This window comes from Lepidochelys kempii, chromosome 27, assembly GCF_965140285.1.
Source record: "Lepidochelys kempii isolate rLepKem1 chromosome 27, rLepKem1.hap1, whole genome shotgun sequence".
Taxonomy (NCBI): Eukaryota; Metazoa; Chordata; order Testudines; family Cheloniidae; genus Lepidochelys; species Lepidochelys kempii.
In genome coordinates, this window is record NC_136406.1 from 8,013,479 (window position 1) to 8,039,188 (window position 25,710).

The 25,710-nt window shown below is 49.7% G+C and overlaps 1 protein-coding gene across 1 annotated transcript in view; it reads left to right on the plus strand.

Annotated features, from left to right (window-relative positions):
• Nucleotides 1-25,710, plus strand: part of LOC140903899 (corticotropin-releasing factor receptor 1) — a 124,457-nt gene that overhangs the window by 73,004 nt on the left and 25,743 nt on the right. The window contains exons 4-9 of the mRNA XM_073325842.2: nt 1,804-1,889; nt 11,919-12,025; nt 14,434-14,554; nt 18,084-18,237; nt 19,686-19,746; nt 20,897-20,969. Coding sequence (XP_073181943.1) covers nt 1,804-1,889; nt 11,919-12,025; nt 14,434-14,554; nt 18,084-18,237; nt 19,686-19,746; nt 20,897-20,969 — 602 coding nt within the window. The remainder of the gene's footprint in view (nt 1-1,803; nt 1,890-11,918; nt 12,026-14,433; nt 14,555-18,083; nt 18,238-19,685; nt 19,747-20,896; nt 20,970-25,710) is intronic.

Below are 25,710 nucleotides of genomic sequence, written 5' to 3' on the forward strand. Positions count from 1 at the left end.
TAATTCACATTCACAGATCTCTAATCACTAATCTAACCCTCCCATTTGATGCTGTGTGTGAAGTGTGCATGAGAAACAAATGGCGCGTGATCACATCTAGCAGCCAGAGACCTCCAGAGGGGGGTGAAAGGCCAATTTCCCCTGTCTAAGCCATTTAGCTATGGGCACATTGAGACCACGCTCATCACTGGGCTATCTGAGTGCCTTACTGCTGAGGCAGGGAGGGTGCCACAGGGTACCAAGGTGTTCTGTGTGCATTCACACCAAATGGCAAAGGGTTTGTGTCTTCATCCCACCGCAAAGCCGGCACTATGGAAGTGGAGGGTGGCTGGCAGGAGGAAGCTAACCATATCCCGGCGTGGGAAAGGTATCGGCTTCGTGTTTCATTCAAAAGAGGGTGCCCCCACCTGGGGCCAGCCCTGAGGCTGAAGGGAGATCACCCCCTGTTACTCGACCTGATCCACTGCCTGCAGCACAGCACCCCCTGGCTCCGCAAAACGTGTGGTTTTGTCTGGTATCCCACATGGAGGACGCCATTGCAAGCGCGTGCCACTCCGCCTCCACCTGTGTGACCATGTGCACACGCATGTGAGGAGGTCATGCTGGGCAGTGCGGCGCCCTCGTTGAAACAGCGTCCTCCATGCAGCATGGCCTCACCTGCACCAGGCTCGCAAGGTCATGCCAGCGGGGGCAGGGTCATGCAGGTGGGGGCAAGCCACGCCATTCCTGGACGTACTGGCCCATCCAGTATTCTGGGCTCTGAAACCCAGGCTCCAGCCCAAGCCTGAACGTCTGTCTACACTGCTATTTTTAGCCCTGTAGCCCAAGCCCTGCCAGCCCGAGTCAGTTAACCCAAGCTCTGAGACTGTTGATGAATCCGACTCCATGCGGGGAAGAGCAGAACAAGAGATTGGGCCCCAGTGTGGTTGGGGATGAAGCAGCTGAGTCTGGGGGACAAGGAGAGCTGCTGGCAATGTACCGATGAGAGGGAGCAAGGAGAAGAGGGCATCTCCGGATGATGAGGAGGAAACTGAAGCCTGGGGCTATTTCCTTAGGCTAGTTTGTTGGTTATCGGTGACTAATGTCCGCCGTGAACAAGGGGTTATTGAAGGTAAAGTCTGACTCAGATTGGTTTATATAGCCAAAGGGGAAACTGAGGCACAGCTCAGGGCCTGGGCCTATGACAGGGCCCTTCTGGGCTTGTAATCTCTGAATCCAATTTCTCTGATAGGGCACAAAGGCCTGTTTGCTAATAATAGACCTGCAATGTCCCCATCGCTCTATCACTCCTCTGGCGCTAATGCTAATAGGATGTTGCTTTGGGCTTGCCACGGGAGCTGTCTTCTCAGCTCGTGATGCCTAGAGTCATCCCCGTGACAATGAAATTTGCCGATATGCTAAGGAAGTTGTTATTGCAGGAAATAAGGCGCCAACTTCACATTATCACTGAGATAGTGTTAAAACAGACAGTGAATGATCATACGGGCGAACAGCCAGTATGAAGGGAACATTACCACCAGCCCTTTGCGCTAGATTTGCTTTTCTTTCTTTCCTTCTTGGCTCCCGCTTTCATCCTTGTTTGCAAAGAAAGTTTTTGAAAGAACAAACATGGCATTTACTAAGTGGCAACTGGATTTCCATGTTGAAATAATAATAATCAAGTAAATGAGTCAGTATTACAGGAAAAAAATCCAGTTGGCCTGGTGCCATGGCAACCTGAAAATCTCGCCATAGCAACTTCCAAATCTCTTTTTTAATCCTGTGCCATTAACTGTTCGATGTGTTTGTGTCTCTTTCCTCCAGACAACGGGTTCAGAGAATGCCTCATGAATGGGAGCTGGGCAGCCCGCGTCAATTATTCCCAGTGCCAGGAGATTCTCGACGAGGAGGTACGGGCCCACAGACCATTTGAACCAGGTCATGTTTGTTCCATGGGGTTGGAAGGAAGTGGCTGGAAGGGTGGTTAAGCACTGGAATAAATTGCCTAGGGAGGTTGTGGAATCTCCATCATTGGAGATTTTTAAGAGCAGATTGGACAAACACCAGTCAGGGATGGTCTAGATAATACTTAGTCCTGCCATGAGTGCAGGGGACTGGATTAGATGACCTCTTGAGGCCCCTTCCAGTCCTATGATTCTGTGTTGCTATCTCTTGCTGGGAAGGGCTTTCTCACCACGTTAATTGATGATTCTCAGGTTGGATGAGTGCCTGACAGTAGGGGAAATAATTAGTTTAATTAGCATGCATGTCTTCTCCTGAGCCCATACTGCTCTGGCCAAAACCCACCACCACCCTCAAGGGTGGGAGGGAAAAGGAATCACTTGAAATATTGGATGTATCAAATTTCCAGGCACCCTTGCTCAATTCTAATTACACCAGAGAGCTCTGGGATTTTCACACAGGCCTCTCCACCAAGTGGGGCTGCTGGAGGCACGATGTGGTTGTCAGCCATTAGGTGCCTCCGCCTTCTTGGGCCCAGCACCAGCCCAGCCAAGCATGGTGCCTTGCAGGCCGCAGGCCGGCCTGCTGACTCTGTAGAGGGCTCAGCACAACTGTTGGCTAAAGACTTTCACAAAAAGGCTGAGAGCCATCAGCATCAATGGCTTCAGAAGGGGTCTATTACAATAGGGGACAGGTTAAATTATTAGTTACTGGGATAATTTCACTACAGGCAAAATTTCCGGTGGCAGAACAAACTTTTTGGGTATACATTTGATTATTTACTAGTGAGGCTACTGATTGGTCAAGATCTAGAAAAATATTACTTTTCCATTCCCACCCTAAGTTTGTTAAGAAGGAGAGGCTGAGGAATATTAAAAGTTTTAATTCAGGTAGTTTTGGCTAGCTTCCGCAAGCTATTCTTCAAGATTTTGTAGTCTTAATTTACTTAGCTGTCAGGCAATGAGGCAGCAAGGGAGAGGTTACTAGCACAATCACCTTGCTTGGTTGGAGGCTTTATTATGTCCTTAGGTGGAGAGGTTGTTTTCTTCAGGTGGAGAGGTTGTGCCTTTAAAGGCACTGTGGGTCTGTCAGCAGACAAAGGAGAGGTTACTGGCTTTTTACCTTGTCCTTCACTCCTGCTGTTCAGAAGGAGCAACAATACCAGAAGGAAAGATAGATTGATCATCAGTCGGAGAGCCATTACAGTGAGAAACATGGGCAGGTAGTCAATTCTCAGCACTTCACAGTGGTGTTGATAATTAACAGGACTTGATAAGGGTCTTTCAGCATGGGGCCAGGGCGGTTCCTCGCTGATGGACCTCTATGTAGCTCCAGTCTCCTGGTTTCAGCGAGTGACAGGGCTGCTGTATATAAAAAGACCTAACACATTTCATTAGTGCCTGACAATAATTAAGCATTGTGTTATTTATTAAATGACTGCCCATCTGAGCCAGGATCAGTGGGGCGCAGCCAGTAGTCGCATTGGGCGCCCTGTTAGAATTCATGAGGGCTGAGTCCAGTCTTTTGATTGGGAGTGGCTCTCATATTCATTAATGCTAATGGGAGGGCATTTGGCCACTTTAAATTTGTTTTAGCACAGGCCAGTTATATTTTTCAAAATTCCATTTTGACGTTTTACTGTCCTGGCAGACTGCGGGTGGTGGGGGCAGTGGAGATTGTGTTGGATCTGTAAAGCTGCACATAACTTGTTATAATTTTTCCAATAATATTAGGTCCACTAAAAAGAAAAGGAAGACTTGTGGCACCTTAGAGACTAACCAATTTATTTGAGCATAAGCTTTCGTGAGCTACAGCTCACTTCATCGTGAAGTGAGCTGTAGCTCACGAAAGCTTATGCTCAAATAAATTGGTTAGTCTCTAAGGTGCCACAAGTCCTCCTTTTCTTTTTGCGAATACAGACTAACACGGCTGCTACTCTGAAATCTGTCACTAGGTCCACTATCATAGAATCATAGAATATCAGGGTTGGAAGGGACCCCAGAAGGTCATCTAGTATCAGTGTTGCTACTCACAGATATGCCAAATTGTGGTACAAAATCCTTAAACAAAATTTTACAACAGTTTTGGCATCTGCCTTTTTTACAGGGAAATACATTACTAAAACTAACACATACTTGCAATTACAACATTTAAACATTTGAATCAATCTGAGTATTTACAAAAAGTCCCCAGGAAGGGGGATGTGCTGCCTGCCTAACCTTGACAGCTTTACCAACGCTATGTTGCTGACAGATTACACACTGTTGGCAGTATTGGTTAAAATATCCCTTTCTTTACAAATACCCTTGCTGATTGCAGGCAAAACTGAGGAATTACTCCCCATATTTTCCTGTATTTGTTTTATAGGCAGGTTAGATTTTAATGGCTTCTATTTTTATTATTTAGGTGATTTGCATTAACACAGACATTCTTGGCTTGCTTTTGGATTCAAAGTTATCAGCCGCTTAGAGACTTTGTCTCAAAAGGACACAATTAACTTTTAACTTTTAACTTTTGCTCTTAAACACACATTAATCTGAAAAGGAAAACACGACCCATTTTGGCTCCCCTTTGGCAAAGTGCCTGTTGATTACACGGAGCCACCTTAAGACTTAGTGTGGGGCACCCACAACAGCTTTTATCTGCCATTTGTTACCAAAACAGATTTAAAATCCTTTTCCATTTTCCTGGCTTTGACTGCCCTGCTGCAGCCACAGCTTTGGTCTTTATTTAAAAACATTTTAAATCTTGTAAAGCATTAAGTCACCTTAAGGATTAAATGCTAAATACCAAAATTAAACAACACTCGTTTCTTTTGTTTGGCAAAAGTATTTTTTTGGTTTTACAATTTTAAAACAACACCTATTTATTTTAAACTTATAAAACAAAGACTGTATTCACCAGGAGTGGTTTTTAGCTAATTTGCCTAACTTGTTTATAGTTAAATGATTTTACTTAAATAACCGTTTGCCTGGATTCTTCCAGAGAAATGCGCCCTTTCTTCAAAGGAATGGCTGCAAAGAAACCAAGAATTTTCTTTTCATAACACCTTCTTTAACATTTGTACAAAGTTTCACTGCTTAATTTCCACCAGTAACTCCAGAGTTAACCTCTCACTTTCTTTTCTTTTAACTTTCTTAAACTGCGGTTGCCTGCGTGTCTGGGCCTGATCCTTTGTTGTTGTTGTTGTTGCATTATTTCTTTTCATGGGCACAGGCATTGTTTTACTACCAACTGAGCAAGGAGAGTGGGCTTTTTGACTAACCCCCCTTTTATTTATTTATACACACCTATTTACATACACACACATTTATTTTTTTACATCTAGATACATCTTATTTAACAATAACCTTAATTCTTTTACGTTTGGACTTAATATAACCTTTTCCTTATTTGAGGTGGTAACAACCACTCAGCACCGGTGCTTTGCAGGAAAGGATAGTAGCAGGACGAGGGACAATGGGAAAGGTAGGGAATACAGCAGCATTAACAGCACTGTAAAAAGGGGGGAGTTACACTCACTGACCATAGGAATAATGACTCCTTGCTGAATGCAGGAGGTAAGAACAGGTTGGATTTTCCCTTGGCCTGTTTTGATAGAGCATAAAAAAGAAGCTTACAAGAAGTGGAAGGTTGGACATATGACCAGGGAAGAGTATAAAAATATTGCTCGGGCATGTAGGAATGAAATCAGGAGGGCCAAATCGCACCTGGAGCTGCAGCTAGCGAGAGATGTTAAGAGTAACAAGAAGGGTTTCTTCAGGTGTGTTGGCAACAAGAAGAAAGCCAAGGAAAGTGTGGGCACCTTAATGAATGAGGGAGGCAACCTAGTGACGGAGAATGTGGAAAAAGCTAATGTACTCAATGCTTTTTTTGCCTCTGTCTTCACGAACAAGGTCAGTTCCCAGACTGCTGTGCTGGGCATCACAACATGGGGAATAGATGGCCAGCCCTCTGTGGAGAAAGAGGTGGTTAGGGACTATTTAGAAAAACTGGATGTGCACAAGTTCATGGGGCCGGATGAGTTGCATCCGAGAGTGCTAAAAGAACTGGCGGCTGTGATTGCAGAGCCATTGGCCATTATCTTTGAAAACTCGTGGCAAACGGGGGAAGTCCCGGATGACTGGAAAAAGGCTAATGTAGTGCCAATCTTTAAAAAAGGGAAGAAGGAGGATCCTGGGAACTACAGGCCAGTCAGCCTCACTTCAGTCCCCGGAAAAATCATGGAGCAGGTCCTCAAAGAATCAATCCTGAAGCACTTGCATGAGAGGAAAGTGATCAGGAACAGTCAGCATGGATTCACCAAGGGAAGGTCATGCCTGACTAATCTAATCGCCTTCTATGATGAGATTACTGGTTCTGTGGATGAAGGGAAAGCAGTAGATGTATTATATCTTGACTTTAGCAAAGCTTTTGACATGGTCTCCCACAGTATTCTTGTCAGCAAGTTAAAGAAGTACGGGCTGGATGAATGCACTATAAGGTGGGTAGAAAGTTGGCTAGATTGTCGGGCTCAACGGGTAGTGATCAATGGCTCCATGTCTAGTTGGCAGCCAGTGTCAAGTGGAGTGCCCCAGGGGTCGGTCCTGGGGCCGGTTTTGTTCAATATCTTCATAAATGATCTGGAGGATGGTGTGGATTGCACTCTCAGCAAATTTGTGGATGATACCAAACTGGGAGGAGTGGTAGATACGCTGGAGGGCAGGGATAGGATACAGAGGGACCTAGACAAATTGGAGGATTGGGCCAAAAGAAATCTGATGAGGTTCAATAAGGATAAGTGCAGGGTCCTGCACTTAGGACAGAAGAACCCAATGCACAGCTACAGACTAGGGACCGAATGGCTAGGCAGCAGCTCTACGGAAAAGGACCTAGGGGTGACAGTGGACGAGAAGCTGGATATGAGTCAGCAGTGTGCCCTTGTTGCCAAGAAGGCCAATGGCATTTTGGGATGTATAAGTAGGGGCATAGCGAGCAGATCGAGGGATGTGATCGTCCCCCTCTATTCGACATTGGTGAGGCCTCATCTGGAGTACTGTGTCCAGTTTTGGGCCCCACACTACAAGAAGGATGTGGATAAATTGGAGAGAGTCCAGCGAAGGGTAACAAAAATGATTAGGGGTCTGGAACACATGACTTATGAGGAGAGGCTGAGGGAACTGGGATTGTTTAGTCTGCAGAAGAGAAGAATGAGGGGGGATTTGATAGCTGCTTTCAACTACCTGAGAGGTAGTTCCAGAGAGGACGGTTCTAGACTATTCTCAGTGGTGGAAGAAGACAGGACACGGAGTAATGGTCTCAAGTTGCAGTGGGTGAGGTTTAGGTTGGATATTAAGAAAAACTTTTTCACTAGGAGGGTGGTGAAACACTGGAATGCGTTGCCTAGGGAGGTGGTGGAATCTCCTTCCTTAGAAGTTTTTAAGGTCAGGCTTGACAAAGCCCTGGCTGGGATGATTTAATTGGGTATGGGTCCTGCTTTTGAGCAGGGGGTTGGACTAGATGACCTCCTGAGGTCCCTTCCAACCCTGATATTCTATGATACTGCTGCACCTTGGGAAGGGGTCTTGCTAGATTTTGGCAAATCTTAATGGGTTGGGCCAACCCAATGCACCCAACCTGATTGGCATGATAGGCTCACAAGGCTTACAAGGAGGGAGAGACCTTAGCCAGCAGTTCCTGTTGCAGTGAGGAAGGGCTGAGGTTGGACTTCTCCTGTAAACTGCCAGGACCTCATTGTGAGTGGGATCAGGCACGTCCAGATACACTCCATTTGAGGTACAGCAGATTATACAATTTAATTTACACAGCAAGTCTTTTCCCAAAAGGTTAGCTGGTGAACAAGGGCTTAGGAGGAAAGCATGACGGTCAAACAAAGGACCGATAGAAATGGACAGAGGTGAAGAGATGGAGTGGGGAATAAGAGTATTGCCCACCCCTACCACTTTTGGATCGACCAGGGTGGTAGGGACATTTACTGAATCCAAAAAGAAAAGGAGTACATAAACCACCAATTTATGTGGTTAGTATGCATCCGATGAAGTGAGCTGTAGCTCACGAAAGCTTATGCTCAAATAAATTGGTTAGTCTCTAAGGTGCCACAAGTCCTCCTTTTCTTTTTGCGAATACAGACTAACACGGCTGTTACTCTGAAACCTGTCATTACTGAATCCAATGGTCCATTTACTTGCAAAAGTAACACACACCATCACTGGGTCCCTAGGGGAGGTGGACGGTGGGAACCTTGGCTTGGCCTTCCCCTTCTCCCCCCGCAATGGGCAACTATTACAGGGGTCCCTGTATGTTCTGGAGCTGGAAGGTCATTAACATAGTTTTAATGTGGCTGTGAGAGTATTGGGTTTTACTTAAATTTTTATTTTTACTTTGTTTACAGGTGCTAATTTTTGCTCCAGTCAGCTTTCTTTGGGCAGGCTGTGAGAATTTTATTTAACAGCTTTTTTCTGATTTTATTTAACCTTTTTTGGTTTTGGCCTGGATTTTGCTTGGGCCACTGAGCTTTTTTACAAAGGCAACTCAGTGTTTCCCTAGGCATGACCCTTCATAGAAGGTGGTTTACATCTGCCCATGTAGGGTTCTAACAGTTTATAACAGTTTTCAATTTCTTTTTTAATTTAACAGGGTCCTCTTTTATTTTTGGAAAATTTTAAAGTAAATTATACAATTTTGTAGGAGACCAAGGTGCATGTGCAGACACCGAGGTCTTATGACCCGAAGCACCAATGCCTGGGAATTGGCGCAAGGGGAACATTTTCTCAGTACAGGGAGACACTGTCTGAGGGGTGAACGTAAGGGGCTTCTGTTGTTTAATATTTTTTGCCGGCTTACTTGGATTTAAATTCTTTGCCAATTTTTTTTTAATCTCTTTTAATTGTGTTGTAAGTTTCTCCTACTCCTCATTTGAGATTCACGGCACTGTTTTTTATTTTGTTTTGTTTTTTCCTTCTGTTTTTTCATGCCAGTAGAAATATGCCTCACACTGACACTGGCCAGAAGCACACTTTTGAGGTGCACAATCTTGTCAAGGTCGAAGCTTTCCCTCTAAGGGAAACCATAACTTTAAATTATCCCAATCCCTGGTATACCAATTCCAATTTTTCCAGAAACTTGCAAGTGAACTAGTGTGTGCCTTTTGGCAGGACGGTGATCCTTTTTGACTCATCGGCCCCCATTTTAGCTGACGAGTGCAGGAATCCCTTTTGGACCCCCGGCTCCCAGAATCCCTACAGATCTTTTACTCGTCCCACTTGAGTAAACAAACAAAAGAAGGTTTGCGTAGGGCCTCCACGACTGTCTTACAGCCACCCTTAAGCAAAGAGCATCGGCTGGCACCGCATACTCTGTCGCTTCGGGTGAGGTGATCAGACCAGTCAGTGGCTTTTCAAACCGCCTCCAGGCAGAAACCAGAGACAGGGGAGGAAAGAGGGTACAGAAACAGACTGTCCGAGGATGGAAGGGATGGGATCACACACTCCTAGACCCAGACAGGCCCCTCACCGGTCATGAGCCCAGCTTTGCAGGGTGCTCGGGGTGTCTTCCTGTGACTCACACTCACACCGGTCTATCGACCTTCACTTTCACACTGGCACATGGAACCAGGTCTATCCACAACCTGCCCAGCCACCCTCAGTGGCTCTTCCCAGGGAAACCAAACCTGGATGGGACTCTGACCCACCCCAAGGGCGTCAGGCATGTCTGGCAGCAAAAGTCCAGATAGAGTGTACAACTTACCCAAGCCCAGAGCCTACGGGCAGTCCTCCACCAGAAACCCAAAACAGAGATTTCAAAAGGTCTCTTACCTTTCAGATGGGCCCTCGGTCTGGCGGAGAACTGCTCGTGGTCCTCCAGTTCTGGGGGTCGGCTGTCTATTCGAGTCACGGCACCAAGATTTGTGGTGGAAAAATTAACCACGCGTTGTGTTTGGATCAGAACCAAGCCTGAGGCTCCTTTATTGATTACAAGTGCAGGGAGGTAACAGCTCTAAGTAGCTGCCCCGCCGTATACAGAAAATACAGGAGCTTACATTGCTGAAAACCACAATTTGTTAAATCCACTTCTTTTAACAGCATTTTCCTTATTTGTCATATAGTTCAAGTTTCAACAGTAGCTTTGCCTTAGTTGGAGTTTAGGAAAAACAAGCTTTTCCTGCTATTGACAGGTGTTTTCTTTGCAGTTAATGGTTTTTTTCTAACTTCTAACAGTTATGGTTACATTTCTTAAGCTGTGCTGTTTGCAATCACCCCTTAATGGAATTTTTCACACTCTTTTCTTATGCTTTATATACACAGTTAGCCTGACCAAAGTTTTAGGCCTACTTGGGAAGTTTAGGCCTACTTGGGTCCACTGAATTTTCCCTCCACACCAGGCATCAGGCCTCGCTGGGCTCCTTGACTCACCTCAAGGGACTTTGTCAGTGGGGCTCAGGATCCCAAGTTCCTAAGTCTCTTTCGAAAACAGGATTCATGTTCCTAAGACACTTCAGTCCAGATCCATGGCAGTTAGGCGCCTAAATATTTTTGAGAATCTGGGCCTTTGGTGCCTTTGAAAATATGACAACCTGCACCACTCTTAATTATAGGAGCTCTTGGTTCAAAAAAGAGCTAGATAAGTTCATGGAGGATAGGTCCATCAGCGGCTATTAGCAAAGATGGTCAGGGTGCAATTCCATGCTCGGAGCGCCCCTAAACCTCTGACTGCCAGAAGCCAAGAGAGGAAGATGGGGTGGATCATGCCAAATTGCCCTGCTCTATGCACTCTCCCTGAAGCTCTGGCCACTGTCAGAGACAGGATACTGGGTAAGATGGACCATAATCTGAGGTGCGTGGCAGCTCTTATGGTCTTCTGACCAGCCTTCCCCTGTAGATTGAGATTCTAGCCCAGATTTTCAAAAGTGGCCTGAGATACGGGGGGTGCCCCAGACTTCAGGTTCTCAACCTGACACGCCAGCTACGGGCTGGATGTTCAGAACGTACTGAACCGCCCATGCTCCGGAAATCAGGTCCCAGGCAACTGTCTACTTCAAAGCATCCCACCTTCAAGGACCCCAAATCACTAGACACCTCTGAAACACTTGACTAGCCTTTCTATTTAATGCTTGAGGGTGTTAGATGTGAAACCAAGAAGGAGCTTTTAAAAAATGTCAGGCCTGATTTTCATTGATATCAAGGACAGTTTGCACTGCGTAAAGGGGCCTGCAAGTAAGAGTGAATTCTGTCTACCCTTGTTTGGATGTCTTCCACACTGTCAGAGACTTAACATCGATGCAAATCAAGGCCCATGAATTTTTGTCTTGAGATACCCTGGTGATTGGCTCTGTGAGGTCTGTGCTGAGATCTTGCATTTTCCTTTTTTTTTTTGCTGCTTTCTTAAAGATTTAATAAAAAGAAATTAAAAAATGAGACTCCTGAAGCAGGGCTGAGATGTTATCGAGCGCAGGCTCATATGCACATTCGGTATCGGCTGCCTCATTTCCTTGCAGGGCTTTTGTGGCCAACAGCTCCCCCTGCAGATTCATTGTGCTCCTCTGCCCCGGGCTCCTCCAGGCCAGGAAGAAGACAGCTGCAGGTACCTGTGAGCCCTGTACTATAAAAAAGATGTCAAGCAGCTGACTGGAATCTAAAGAAGGGCAGCCAGATGGATGAAAAGAGGCTTGGGGAACCCAACCCCCCACAGCCAGATGGAGAGAGGCAGTAGGATAGTGTGGTTAGAAACGCTACCGAAAAACCCAGCGAGAATCTAGCATGGTGTTTGCAAACCGTCACTCTCCTCACGTGTTACTATAGTTCTTCCTCCTGCCCTATGCCTGTCTTGTTTACAGAGTCTGTAAGCTCCTCAGGGCAGTGACTACAATAACAATACTGAGCTCTTTCATCAGTAGATCCCAAAGTACTTTACAAAGCAGTGACCCTCAGCGGCCACGAACTTCCAGCTGATCCACCTTCGTTGTGTCTTTTCTCCCACAGAGGAAGAGCAAGCTGCATTACCACATTGCCGTCATCATAAACTACCTAGGACACTGCGTCTCGCTAGGAGCCCTGCTCCTTGCCTTCGTCCTCTTCATGCGATTGAGGTAAGAGACCCAAGAAGCCCAGGGCTGGTGTCCGAGTGGCATCCAGGCTTTGTTCTCCTCCTTTCTCCTGCCAGTAAGCAGCCAGAGACAGGTTCTCTTGTGCAGCTCACTGGGATTGAGACAGAAGAACTAGACTTGGTCAGAAAATAGGGAAGAAACATTTTTGTTTCCATCTACATTTTCCATGGAAAATTTCAGTATTTCAGCAGAAATTTGAATACCAACAAATTTTGACCAAAAACCTCAATATTTTGATTTGGAAATGCCTCACGGGCATTGTAGTTCTGGCCTTCATGCCTCCATTCTCTTCTGTAGGCCAGGCTGTCTGGTTGGACTACATCTCCCAAGATGAACCACAGCCCTGGGGATGAAGGGTGATGCATTATGGGAGTCCATCCCAAGGTGCATCGTAGGAGATGTAGAGCAGCTGGGGAGCCTGGCCCACGGAGGACAATGGGGACATTAGACACCTGAACTACAGCTCCCATGAGGCATTGCTGCAGCAAATCCAAACTGAAATGTTTCAGGTTTTGGATGAAATATTTTGATTTGGGTACATTTCATTTTTCAACAACAAAATTTCCAAGGAAAGCAGGCATTTTTCACACAAAAAATTGTTTAGTTAAAATCCAATTTTCTGACACAAAAACAGTTTAGACAGGAAATTTCCAAGCAGTTCTAGGAAGCACTGTTTTGAGCCCCTGCCCGCACTTCCCATCTTGTCCATATTCCCCAACAGTCACTCCACACAGACCTATAACTCAGAGAGCTTGGGGAATGGATCACGACCTCTGTGCCTGAAGAGCGAACTGCTTGTGTCTTTTTTCGCTCCGTTGAGTTGGTGGACAATTTTTCAACAAAACAATTTTTGTTGGAAAATTCCGATTCTTTGAAACCCAAACTGTTAGCGGGAAAGAGTCTGATTTGACAAAGTTCCCATTTCAAAACTTTTCTAAAAAAAAAAAAAATCACATTTGTCAAAACGTCCCATTACAACATTTTCTAAATGAAAAGTTCCAGGTTGAAAATGACTTTTCATTTCAAAATTTAAGCTCATTTATTGTACAAATAAATAAATAAACAAGGTTGAAATGTTCTAAAATGATTAAAATGAAATATTTTGATTGATACACACACACCCCAACTGAAATTTTCTTTTAGAGTTTCGGTTGGTGGAAAATTTGGAATTTTTGACTTTTTGTCCCAAATTGGGAAAATTTTTCAAAATTGCAAAATGTTCATGGGACAGGAGAGCCGTTTCCTGCCCAGTTCCACCCCTGAGCTGGGTAAGCGGGTTCTGACAGGCACTGGGCTGGACTTCGATGCAGGTGCTCAGCTTGGGAGACATTCTGTGCGGCACAGGGCAGGACAGCTCAGGGACCTGAGTACAGGAGCTTTTACTCTTCAGAGCCAGGCCAGCAAACACAGCCTGATTCAAGCCAATGGGCGTTACTTGTACCTGCAGTAAGAGACTAAGGCCCCGGGCTGGTATCAACTGAAAGTGATGGTGGCTAGGTGGCCTGCGTGAAATGAGTTGGGTGCGGAGAGGGAAGGAGGCAGGCCCCCATACCACAGAAACAACCGCCGGCATGAACCAAGAACCAGGAGGGTTTACTAAGGGGACTTGGCTGGCACGTTGTCCTGACTCACACACACACACACACTCGCAGGCACACGAGCAGGGGTCTTACAGACACAGAGCTAGAGGATTTGCTAAGGAGATTTGGCCAGCATGTCCTGGCTCTCACACACAAACACACATACAGGGCACTGTGGAGAGGCACCACTAAATCCCCTCTCTACAGGGACTTAGGGTACCTCTACACAACAATTAAACACCCACAGATGGCCCGGGTCAGCTGATTCAGGCTTGCAGGGCTCAGGCTGTGGGGCTGTAAAACTGTGGTGTAGACATTCGGGCTCGAGCTGGAGCCTGGGCTCTGGGACCCCCTTAAGTCCCTTGTAGGTCACCAGTTTGACTCCAGCCCAGCTCAGTGGGGATAAAGAGCTGCTCCCACCTAGTAGAAGGTTGAGATGAGTGTCACAGTGTTTGGGGTGATATCCAGATGGGGAAGGGGTTGTGTCACCCTTTTAGATACAGAGTATAACCCCTAGTGTGTTGGGGTTCACTGAATTGGTCAGGCCAGCTGAAACTCATCATCTGCCACCAGTGAGCCCCTTGTCCTCTGGCAGTGGGGTGCTCTTAGGGTCACAATGAGTTAGGTGGGCCTCAGCTCCAGCTCCCTCATCACAAACTCACCCCCGTGCTTTGCACTGATTGGCCAGCTCCACAGGTGGACATCAGGGAGGCGGGGAAAAGATTGGATAGGGCAGAGGATGGTACTGCTTTGACTCCAAACCGCAAAGGTGTCCTAACAGCCCCTTCCCTTCCCCTCTTGTGTGCACAGGAGCATCAGGTGCCTGCGGAACATCATCCACTGGAACCTGATCACAGCCTTCATCTTACGAAATGCCACCTGGTTTGTGGTGCAGCTCACCATGAACCCGACCGTGCATGAAAGCAACGTGGTGAGTCCAGCAGCAGCCAGTGTGGGTGGCTACACACCCAGTGTGCCGGGCATTTCCCAGCTCAAGTCACAATCGCAGTGACGCTGCAGCAGCACGAGATAGTCAAGTGGCCCCAGGGGAGGGTGGGCAGCCTCCACGGAAGCTCCCGGCCCCACATCTTTGCTGCTATTTTTAGACATGTTCTCTAGATTAAAGCTAGTGCTGGTATGGTCACCCGGGCTGCAGTCACACACCCGAGGTGCAGTGGAAACATACCCGAAGGGCGCTGGGCACTGCCTTGGGTGCCATGTTGCACACCCAGCATACCAGGCACTGCCCAGGGTGTAATGTTGCATTCCTGGCGTCTCGGGCACCGCTGCCTTGGGTGCCACGTTGCACTCCTGGTGTGCCGGGCATGGCTTTGGGTGCCATGTTGCACACCCAGTGTGATGGGCACTGCCCAGAGTGTCTTGTTGCACACCTGGCATACCGGACACTGCCCAGGGTGCCATGTTGCACACCCAGCATGCCAGGCCCTGCCCAGGGTGGTGTGTGATACCCAGTGTGCTAAGTTGAGGTTAGCCATACGGGGTGGTGCTGCCCATGTGGCGTAGCACGGCGCATGAGCGAGGTGCTGCCCAGCTGGGTTGGGCTGTGGGCCTTGGAGCCGAGAGCTGTCAGAGTGACAAGTAGGTGCCGTTGCAGTCAGAGCTGCACTAACCAAAGAGGCAGGTGGTGCCAGCCCTGGCCTGTGTCTGCTGTGTGGTTTCACGTGTGAGTTAATCCCCTGGAGCAGCCTGGCTCCGGGATGTGATTAAACTGGCGCTTGGCCTCCGGGAGACGTCCCGGCCCCGAGGCCCCACGGGGTCATCAGAACCTCAGCAAGTTAGTGCGGAGGGGAGGAGACATGTGCCCCTGACCTTTGCCCGGGGAGGCTGACAGGGGCACCAGAGTCAGTCTATAGCCTAGACCAAGTGCTACTCACCCCTAGCCCATAGATCTGCTTCTGAGCCCCCAGGGCCCCTCCACCTGCCCCCCACCCCCACGGACCTGGCTAGTTTTCTGCAGGCGGATTTGCAGTTCCTTGGGTTCAAACCCTTCAGGCTGCCCTGGCTGGCCCAGCTGGACCCCCAGCAGGGTCCCCCAGGACTGCAGGCCAAGGTGTAACTATCACCAGCTCCCACCAGCACCCACGGTGAGAAGCCACCTTGCAAACGGATACAGAGTGGATCCCTTAGCACTCCAGTGCTTTGCTTCTTGTGGCAGCGCCGGATTCTTCACAGCCGGCAAAGAGCTGAGAATGCGGGTAGGTGCTGGGCAATCTCCCCTGCCCTCCACTCTGCTGATACACCTCATGCCTGATCCACAGCCCCTTGCTATTCTAACCCTGGGCTGCCCCCCAGCTGTGCCAATGCACCTCTCTCCTGACCCACAGCCCCCTGCTATTCCAGCCCTGGGCTCCTGACACAGCGTTCTGCCAATGCACCTCATGCCTGACTCACAGCCCCCCCGTCCCCAGCACCCCGAATCTGTGCCCATGCCAAGATTGAGGTGCATTGGCAAAGCCTTGCAGGGCGAGGATACACAGGCCCTTCCCACACTGTTAGGCCTGGCTCTGCCCAGTGCTTTTAGCTCCTTCCATTCCTGGAGCAGGAAATTCACCCCCATGATATGGTTCACAAAAGGTGGGGGGTCCGTGTCCATGACCCTTAGCACCCAGCTCCTTTTCTCCCCCATCCTCCGGCATCACCGCGCAGCGTTCCCCAGCACAGGCCTTGCTGCACAATAGTCCAGGTCTAACGCCACGGGAGGGGGAGGTGAAGAGGGGAGAGGCGAGCGGGTACAGGACATGTAGAGTCAGATGGGAAGGCTGGGAGGGAGTTCGGGACAGTCTGAAAGCTGAGGCTGGAGTTTCCGTACTGCAGAGGCGGAAGAAGCAAATTTGGCCCAAACATAATTGGCCAGGGGTCAAACTCTGCCCTACACAAACCCCACTGACTCTGCTCCGAGAGTAAGTCAGCCCAGAATTCGTCCCTTGTGAGTGGCAGCCCGTGGCTGCGAGTCTCAGCTCACAGGCCAACAGAGTCACGTTTGCGGGGCTGGATCTCAGGCTCCAGAACCCTCCTTCCTGCCTAAGCTTCAGAGCCTGAGCTCCAGCCCGAGCTGCGCTGTCTCCACAGCTGCTCACTGCCGGGGGCGGCGTAGACGGCGCTGGGCGCTGCTGGCGTTACCCAGCGCTGCAGGGCCGTGCGCACGGCACCGGGCCCAGGCAATCAGGGAAGGGAAGCTGGTGGCCAGCAGGCCGCCTGGCAAGAGAAGCGGGGACAAGATAGGCCAGTGGCAGGGAGGCAGGTGTACTGTGCCAACGCCTCCTGCTAATCCCCCTCCCCTGTGCGGAGCACGCTCCATCCCACAATCCCAGCACCGGCTCCTGCTCCAGCCCTGCTGACTTGACCGTCGACCCAGGGTCTGCTCTGTAGCATTCCAGAGGGCTTGCTAGCTTTTATAGCCAATGTCACTTGGGGGCTTTGGCGGCTAAGAGGAAATAGATGGGAGTGGAGGCCTGCTGAATGGGGGGCCAGGGAGGAAGAAGCGTCCCAGACAGCAGTCTGACAAGATGAGGGCTCAGATCCTTGAAGGTATTTAGGCACCCAACTTCCATTGATTTAGGCACTTAAATGCCTTTGGGGATCTGAGCCGAAGTTCACGCAGCTGCACCCAGGGCTGGTGTGTGTCCAGCAGGACCGGCCCCTCTAACCCTCTCCCAGCAACCTTCACTTCCAGGTCAGCCCGGCTCCAGCCTGGCGTTGGGGGCGGTGATTTGAGGGGTTACATGGTCTCTGTGAGGGGAGGGGAAAGCGGGGCATGGAAGCATAGCAGAGGAGAAGAAGCCATGTCCATGCCCAGGCCACCCCTGGAATATGCCTGTGCCAGGGGCCTCTCTGCACTATGCACTATGCGCAGTCAGCCCTGGGGGTGGGTATCACAATGCAAGCAAGTCGCACCTCGCTTTAATTTACTGTATGTGGAAGGCCATAGAACTACCCCGAGAGGCGCAGGGGACTAGCCTGGGACTTACGTGACCTTTGTTCAAATCTGTGTTTCCCACTGAGCGCTTGGGTTAGTTTGTGCCTCAGTTTCCCATGTGCCCCAGAGGGATAATAGCAGCATCCAGCTTCACAGGGGGTGTTGTAAAGATAAACATATGAATGATTGTGAGAAGCTTTGATGCTACAATAATGGGGACTAGATAAGAACTAACGTAGATTCAAGTGATATGGGGTCTCTGCCACTGACCCAGTGGGTCTCCCTGGGCAAGTCACTTTCTCTGTGCGCCTCTGTTTCCCCTCGGTAATATGGAGCTGCTGGGGCTTCCTACCTTTGAGCTCCTGTAGGAAGAGTACTGTCTCTGTTCAGCACCAGATGAATCAAGCAGCCCAGTGGGGAGAAGAAACTCTGAAATGGCTGAGCTGTTTGTTTTATTGCTTCATGGTCTGTTCCTAACGCACACCCTCTCCTGCTTCCTTTGTATCCCTCCCTGCCGTGGCAGGCCTGGTGCCGCCTGGTCACAGCCGCCTACAATTACTTCCATGTCACCAACTTCTTCTGGATGTTCGGCGAGGGCTGCTACCTCCACACGGCCATTGTGCTCACCTACTCCACCGACAAGCTCCGCAAGTGGATGTTCATCTGCATCGGCTGGTGTAAGTCCCATGGAGCACGGGCAAGACTGGGGCATTCACTGCGGTTCTGACTTTCTGTGCAAGCCCTTTGCTGGTTGGGGCCGGCTGGTGAGCAGTGGCCCTGAGTGCGAGTTGCACCACCACCATCACTCTCCAAGTGCATCATTGCGTCCTGCAGGGCAGAGACAGATGGGAGAGAAATCAGTGCAGAAAATTCAGACCTCACAATGTGTGCCCCGGGGCGTGTGCCAGCCCTGCACGCGGGGGATCCGTGCGGACACCGGGGTGGGCGCCAGCCCTGCACGCGGGGGATCCGTGCGGACACGGGGGTGGGCGCCAGCGCTGCACGCGGGGGATCCGTGCGGACACCGGGGTGGGCGCCAGCCCTGCACGCGGGGGATCCGTGCGGACACGGGGGTGGGCGCCAGCGCTGCACGCGGGGGATCCGTGCGGACACCGGGGTGGGCGCCAGCGCTGCACGCGAGGGATCCGTGCGGACACCGGGGTGGGCGCCAGCCCTGCACGCGGGGGATCCGTGCGGACACCGGGGTGGGCGCCAGCGCTGCACGCGGGGGATCCGTGCAGAGCAGACAAGCTGCCAGCTTTCCCCCAAAGGGGAATGTAACAGCCCCTCCCATGGTACCTCTTGCCAGTCTTGCCACGATGAGGCTGGATAGATTCTCTCATGGTCGTGAGGCCCCAGCTCTGGTAGGCCCGGCTGCCTTGCCCTACAGCTGAACCACACCTCCTCGTGGCTCCTAGAGCAGCAGGAACTTGGAGCATTTGGAGGCAGCACCCACTGGTGGATCAACCCCGCATTGGACCCAGATTCCCTCAGGGCTTGGCACAAATGATCTTCAATCCCCCGGGGGCAGCCCGCAGTGTGTGCTCAGCCACAGAACATCCTGTGGGCGGCAGAGGGGAGGGCCCCGGACCAGGAGGTATTTCTTCCTGCCTAGCCCCTGAGCTTATAGTGTGGGGCAGAGCTTTCCCGGAATCCGAGCTCCAGGTCTCACTGGGGATATTCAGGGCAATTAGCGTCTATCTGCATTGCACGGGCAGGCAGCATCCTGCACGAGCATGTACCAAGCTCAGTGCAAAATCCAGGACCGGAGCTGGCCGTAGCAAAGGAGAAACCTTTCCCCAGTCGCGTTGTCTTTGTTTCAAAACTTTCACCTCATTTTTTTCCTCATTCACACTTCCAAAGTGCCTTGGCCACCCCAATATTGGGTTGAAAAACAAGGAGGCGGAGGGGGACAGGTCCTGAAAACATCGCCAGCATTTTTCCCCTGTTCCCAGATTTTGAATTTGTAAATTTCATTAGAAACCATCTTCCAACCAGAGCCGACGCTTTGGGGGCAACGTCTTGCGAGTGCCCCCCAAGTCCTGGTCACAAATCTGGAGTAGATCTTCCCAGGACCTTCATCTGTACTTCTGCCACTCAGACCAATATGTTTCTTTCCTCGCAGGTATCCCTTTTCCCATCATTATTGCCTGGGCCCTGGGAAAGCTGTATTATGACAATGAGAAGTAAGCCTGATTTCTACCACATCTATTAGCATTGGGAAAATATTGATATGGATGCACTGCTCAGGATGGCTGCTGAACAAACAAAGAGGTGGATATGTTCCCACTCTAAAGAGTTCACAGAAGGCCGGCTACATGCAAAGGGTGGGGAAAGACAGACAAGCTCCTTCCTTGGTTTGGTGCACGAGCCCTAGTCCTGCTCAGTGACTGGCTGCTGCTGGGCTTTCCCCGTGAAGTGATAAGTGAGGACTGAAGGGGAGACGTTAGCCTGAGCCTGGGATCCTACAAAGTGTTTGCTAAATGGAGCTGGGATTTAATCTGCCAGCAGAGTTATACATTGACTCCACCTGGGCCACTTTCACAGAGACCTGCTAATGGAGGACTTAGCTGGAACATGATGTGTTCTTTGTGTGAACAGTGGCATTAAAATTAGCCCATTTCGGTGCCTGATAACTTGCCTTGTTTTCCAGCTACGGTTTTGCCTCGTGACTCTAAGACCTTTCCCACTCCTGCACGATTTGCACCGGTTGAGATGTGTGGCAAAAGCCAGGGAGACACTCTCAGGACTTGTCCCCATGGGATGTTAGACTTGTATACTTATACTGCTTTGGTTATACCCTTATAACTGCCCGTGTGGATGCTGTAATTCTTGAATACCAGGGTCTCTTCAGTTTAGATTAGACAACTTCCAAAGCAACATAAACTAACCCAGCAAAAGGCCCTCTTAAAGCTTGCCTACACTCTCAGTTTAATTCAGATTAGGGTAAAGTGAGAATTTAAAGTGCATTGCTCTTCCTGACTAACTCCATGTGTACGCCCCCTTCTTCCAGAATAAGCATGCTTGATTCCTCTTTAGTTAAATTAAACTAAACCAGAGCAAGGTCCTTTAATTCCAGAAGAAGCACATCCACACATGTTGCTGATCAGTAATAGCTATTCCAGAATAAATCCAGGTGTAGACAAGTCTCTATTCCAGATTAAGAGTCTCCACACGGGCAGTTATACCCAACTAGTTATTGTGCTTTAAATTCACACCCTACCGTACACCGATATAACTTCCTATGTAAACAAGGCCTTAGGAGGGGCTCTTCCAAGGAAGTTGTGCCTAGATTCAAGGCCCTGATGCTGACCGCCCCATTCGCTTGACTTGCAGATGCTGGTTCGGGAAGCGAGCAGGAGTCTATACCGATTACATCTACCAAGGCCCCATGATCCTGGTGCTCCTGGTAAGAACAGATGTTCTTGCTCACTTGATGAGCTTCAATCTTGTTCTGATTGTGGTGGCCACATTCTCCTAAGCTGCTCCAGCCTCTTGAGCCAGGGAGAGCTGCTCTGCCCATGGGATCGGTGAAGGGGGAACATTTCTTAGGAGATCATCTGCCTCAGCAGACTGAGGTCTTGGAAATAACCACAACCCCGAAATGCCCATCAGTGTTTCACCCCGATGTGCCGAAGCCAGCCAGTCAGGGTGTCTGACACTCAGCTGCTTCTGTGGGGTGCCTTGGGGAAAGCCTGCAGGTCCCATGGCAGCCGTTGTACTGTGATTGCTGGCAGCCCCCTGACAGGGTGACGTGAGGGGAGAGAGCAAAGGATAAAGAAAAAGCAGAGCAGGAATGGAGCTAGACAGCCAGCATTGCTTTGAGCAAGGAAGGACGGGTTAGAACGTAATGTAACTGCCTGGGTCAGCACTGGACGTCCCATCCAGTGCAGTCGAGCGGCTAACTAGACAAGGCCCTCATTAAACCGTTTGATCCCAACCCAGCTGCTAAGCCCCCACCCTCCAAAATCTGACTCCCTTGGCTCTCAGCTAAAAAACTCTTTAAGCATCTTGGGCTGTCTTCTGTTTGTACAGCTCCTTGCACCCTGATCCTCCAGGTGCTCCCACCATATAAACCATAACAGGTAATCACACTGAAAATCGCTCCCCTTTCCGCACCTGCTTCGGCACCCCCAAGCTATTCTTCACCCCAACTTCCAACTCCCACCTTTTCACCCTGCTGGTAGGAGACCCTACCTGCTTGATTCCTCTCCCAGCCGGAAACCACCCTCCCACTTGTAACCCCGGGTCTGTCCCTCCCATTCCTGCCCCTGAAATTCCAAAACTCCCCCCACCTTGCAGGTTTATCACTGTTCCCCTCTTCATCCAGCTGCCAAACTCCTTCTTGTGTCTGACTCAGGTCAGCTGTACAGTGTAGACAGATCACTGACCACAATGGACATCTACCAACCATCCCAGATGGGCACCATCCTGAATTCCATGGCAAAGTGGCTTGCCCAGATTAGTAACATTATCTATTTGTTGTATTCTTGTAGCATTTCCAGGCCCAAGGCATGGATCAGGGCCCCATTGGCCTAGGCACAGTACAGACCCAAATGACAGTGTCTGCCCCAAAGAGGATCCCCCAAGGATAACGTTGCAAGACAACAGGTGTCTGCGACAGACAGGGGAATACAAGACAACCCTGGTCAGCAGAACAGAGAGCGGGTGGTATCAGCACACCCGCTGCCTAACTGGCGCCTAGTTTTTTTCAGGCTCACGGCAAAGGGGAGTTGTGAGGAGGACAAGAAGGTGGTTTTGTTGATGTTTATGGGGAGCAAGAGGGGCCGCACTGGAGAAGGCACGAAGGTGCTTGTTAGAAAGTGGCACAAACAGGCACCGGAGGCTGGCATCTCTGGCCAAGCAGAGTGGGGCGTCAGCATCTGGGTAGCGAACGAGAGCTGAGGCGGGAATAGGCCATGAAAGCAAAGACGAGCGGTTTGTGTTTCATGCAGCGGAGAAGGGCAGGCCAGTTGAGGGGCCCCAGGGCAGAGTGCTGGGAATCAGCAACAGAGACAGCACTCTGGTCACTGGCGAGCCCACTCGGGCCTGAATGAGGAGATCAGATCAGATTGGGGGGGGAAGCAAATGAGCCCATTAACGAGGAGGCTGGGTAGAATCATAGAATCATAGAATATCAGGGTTGGAAGGGACCCCAGAAGGTCATCTAGTCCAACCCCCTGCTCAAAGCAGGACCAATTCCCAGTTAAATCATCCCAGCCAGGGCTTTGTCAAGCCTGACCTTGAAAACCTCTAAGGAAGGAGATTCTACCACCTCCCTAGGTAACGCATTCCAGTGTTTCATCACCCTCTTAGTGAAAAAGTTTTTCCTAATATCCAATCTAAACCTCCCCCACTGCAACTTGAGACCATTACTCCTCGTTCTGTCATCTGCTACCATTGAGAACAGTCTAGAGCCATCCTCTTTGGAACCCCCTTTCAGGTAGTTGAAAGCAGCTATCAAATCCTCCTCATTCTTCTCTTCTGCAGGCTAAACAATCCCAGCTCCCTCAGCCTCTCCTCATAACTCATGTGTTCCAGTCCCCTAATCATTTTTGTTGCCCTTCGCTGGACTCTCTCCAATTTATCCACATCCTTCTTGTAGTGTGGGGCCCAAAACTGGACACAGTACTCCAGATGAGGCCTCACCAATGTCGAATAGAGGGGAACGATCACGTCCCTCGATCTGCTCGCTATGCCCCTACTTACACATCCCAAAATGCCATTGGCCTTCTTGGCAACAAGGGCACACTGCTGACTCATATCCAGCTTCTCGTCCACTGTCACCCCTAGGTCCTTTTCCGCAGAACTGCTGCCTAGCCATTCGGTCCCTAGTCTGTAGCTGTGCATTGGGTTCTTCCGTCCTAAGTGCAGGACCCTGCACTTATCCTTATTGAACCTCATCAGATTCCTTTTGGCCCAATCTTCCAATTGGTCTAGGTCCTTCTGTATCCTATCCCTCCCCTCCAGCGTATCTACCACTCCTCCCAGTTTAGTATCATCCGCAAATTTGCTGAGAGTGCAATCCACACCATCCTCCAGATCATTTATGAAGATATTGAATAAAACCGGCCCCAGGACCGACCCTTGGGGCACTCCACTTGATACCGGCTGCCAACTAGACATGGAGCCATTGATCACTACCCGTTGAGCCCGACAATCTAGCCAGCTTTCTACCCACCTTATAGTGCATTCATCCAGCCCATACTTCCTTAACTTGCTGACAAGAATACTATGGGAGACCGTGTCAAAAGCTTTGCTAAAGTCAAGAAACAATACATCCACTGCTTTCCCTTCATCCACAGAACCAGTAATCTCATCATAAAAGGCGATTAGATTAGTCAGGCATGACCTTCCCTTGGTGAATCCATGCTGGCTGTTCCTGATCATTTTCCTCTCATGCAAGTGCTTCAGGATTGATTCTTTGAGGACCTGCTCCATGATTTTTCCAGGGACTGAGGTGAGGCTGACTGGCCTGTAGTTCCCAGGATCTTCCTTCTTCCCTTTTTTAAAGATTGGCACTACATTAGCCTTTTTCCAGTCATCCGGGACTTCCCCGGTTCGCCACGAGTTTTCAAAGATAATGGCCAGTGGCTCTGCAATCACAGCCGCCAATAGAAGATCATAGAAGATCATAGGGAGGCCGTGTTGGGGGAAGGAGCAGAAGAGAGAGAAAGGCTAGTAGGTCTGACAAGAAGGAGGAGACACCTCTGCTCCGCCCACCTTCGGACAAGGGGCAGTAAAACTGGGGGGTACTGTAAATCCAGCCCCTGCACTAGTATGTCGAAGGTGGTGGAGTGAAACACTGCCCAGTGGTATAGGTCTGTGCCAAGCAGAGGGTGCGCCGTCCCACCCCGTCCCAGAGGGGTTGTGATGACATGCCAGGGAGATGCTGTTTGAATGGACTGATCCTGAAGGGATGCCAAAATATTCCCCGTGCCTGGGAAGTTCCTTTTTCACCTTTAAAATGGTCACAAAAGGAGCATCCGTTCCACCTCATCTTTGCTAAACAGCTCAAACAGCACGCGTCAGACCAGCCCTGGCTTCTCAAGGCCTGTTGGTATCTGAGTGCGTTTGGCGAGGAAATGAATCGGGACTCACCAGACGGGATTCATAGAATCATAGAATTTCAGGGTTGGAAGGGAGCTCAGGAGGTCATCTAGTCCAACCACCTGCTCAAAGCAGGACCAATCCCCAACTAAATCATCCCAGCCAGGGCTTTGTCAAGCCTGACCTTAAAAACTTCTAAGGAAGGAGATTCCACCACCTCCCTAGGTAACCCATTCCACCCTCCTAGTAAAAAAGTTTTTCCTAATATGCAACCTAAACCTCCCGCACTGCAGTTTCAGACCATTACTCCTCATTCTGTCATCTGCTACCACTGAGAACAGCCAAGCTCCATCCTCTCTGGAACCCCCTTTCAGGTAGTTGAAAGCAACTATCAAATCCCCCCTCATTCTTCTCTTCTGCAGACTAAACAATCCCAGTTCCCTCAGCCTCTCCTCATAAGTCATGTGTTCCAGTCCCCTAATAATTTTTGTTGCCCTCCACTGGACGTTTTCCAATTTTTCCACATCCTTCTTGTAGTGTGGGGCCCAAAACTGGACACAGTACTCCAGAGGAGGCCTCACCAATGTTGAATAGAGAGGAATGATCACGTCCCTCAATCTGCTGGCAATGCCCCTACTTATACAGCCCAAAATGCCATGTCTTTGCAAGGTGTTTGTGATGCCAACCTGGTCATTGCCCAGCTGACCGACCCTTGTAAACAGAAGATGTGAAGGAGTGTGACACACTGGGACTTGGTTTTGTGGTGGGACTTGGGATGTGTTGGCAGGAGGGGAAAAGCCATGTGAAAGGCCCCCGTGGCTACTCCTCCCTTCCCGCCGATCAGTAATAATACCCAGGGCTTTTAATCACCGGTATCAACTGGCCTCCCCTCGATTCCTCTGTATAATTGGGCCTGGCTTCTCATTTCCAAGCCCTTTAGGTAGCCAGACTGTTTTTAATCTGTGTCAGTTTTGCTTGGCTCTGTCTGCGGCTCCCCCCATGACCTCATTAATGGAACAGCAATTAGGAAAGCTGCCAGGCAATGGATTGATTGCCTCCAGGACTCTCAGAAGCTTATTCACCTTTCTCTTTCTTTTCCT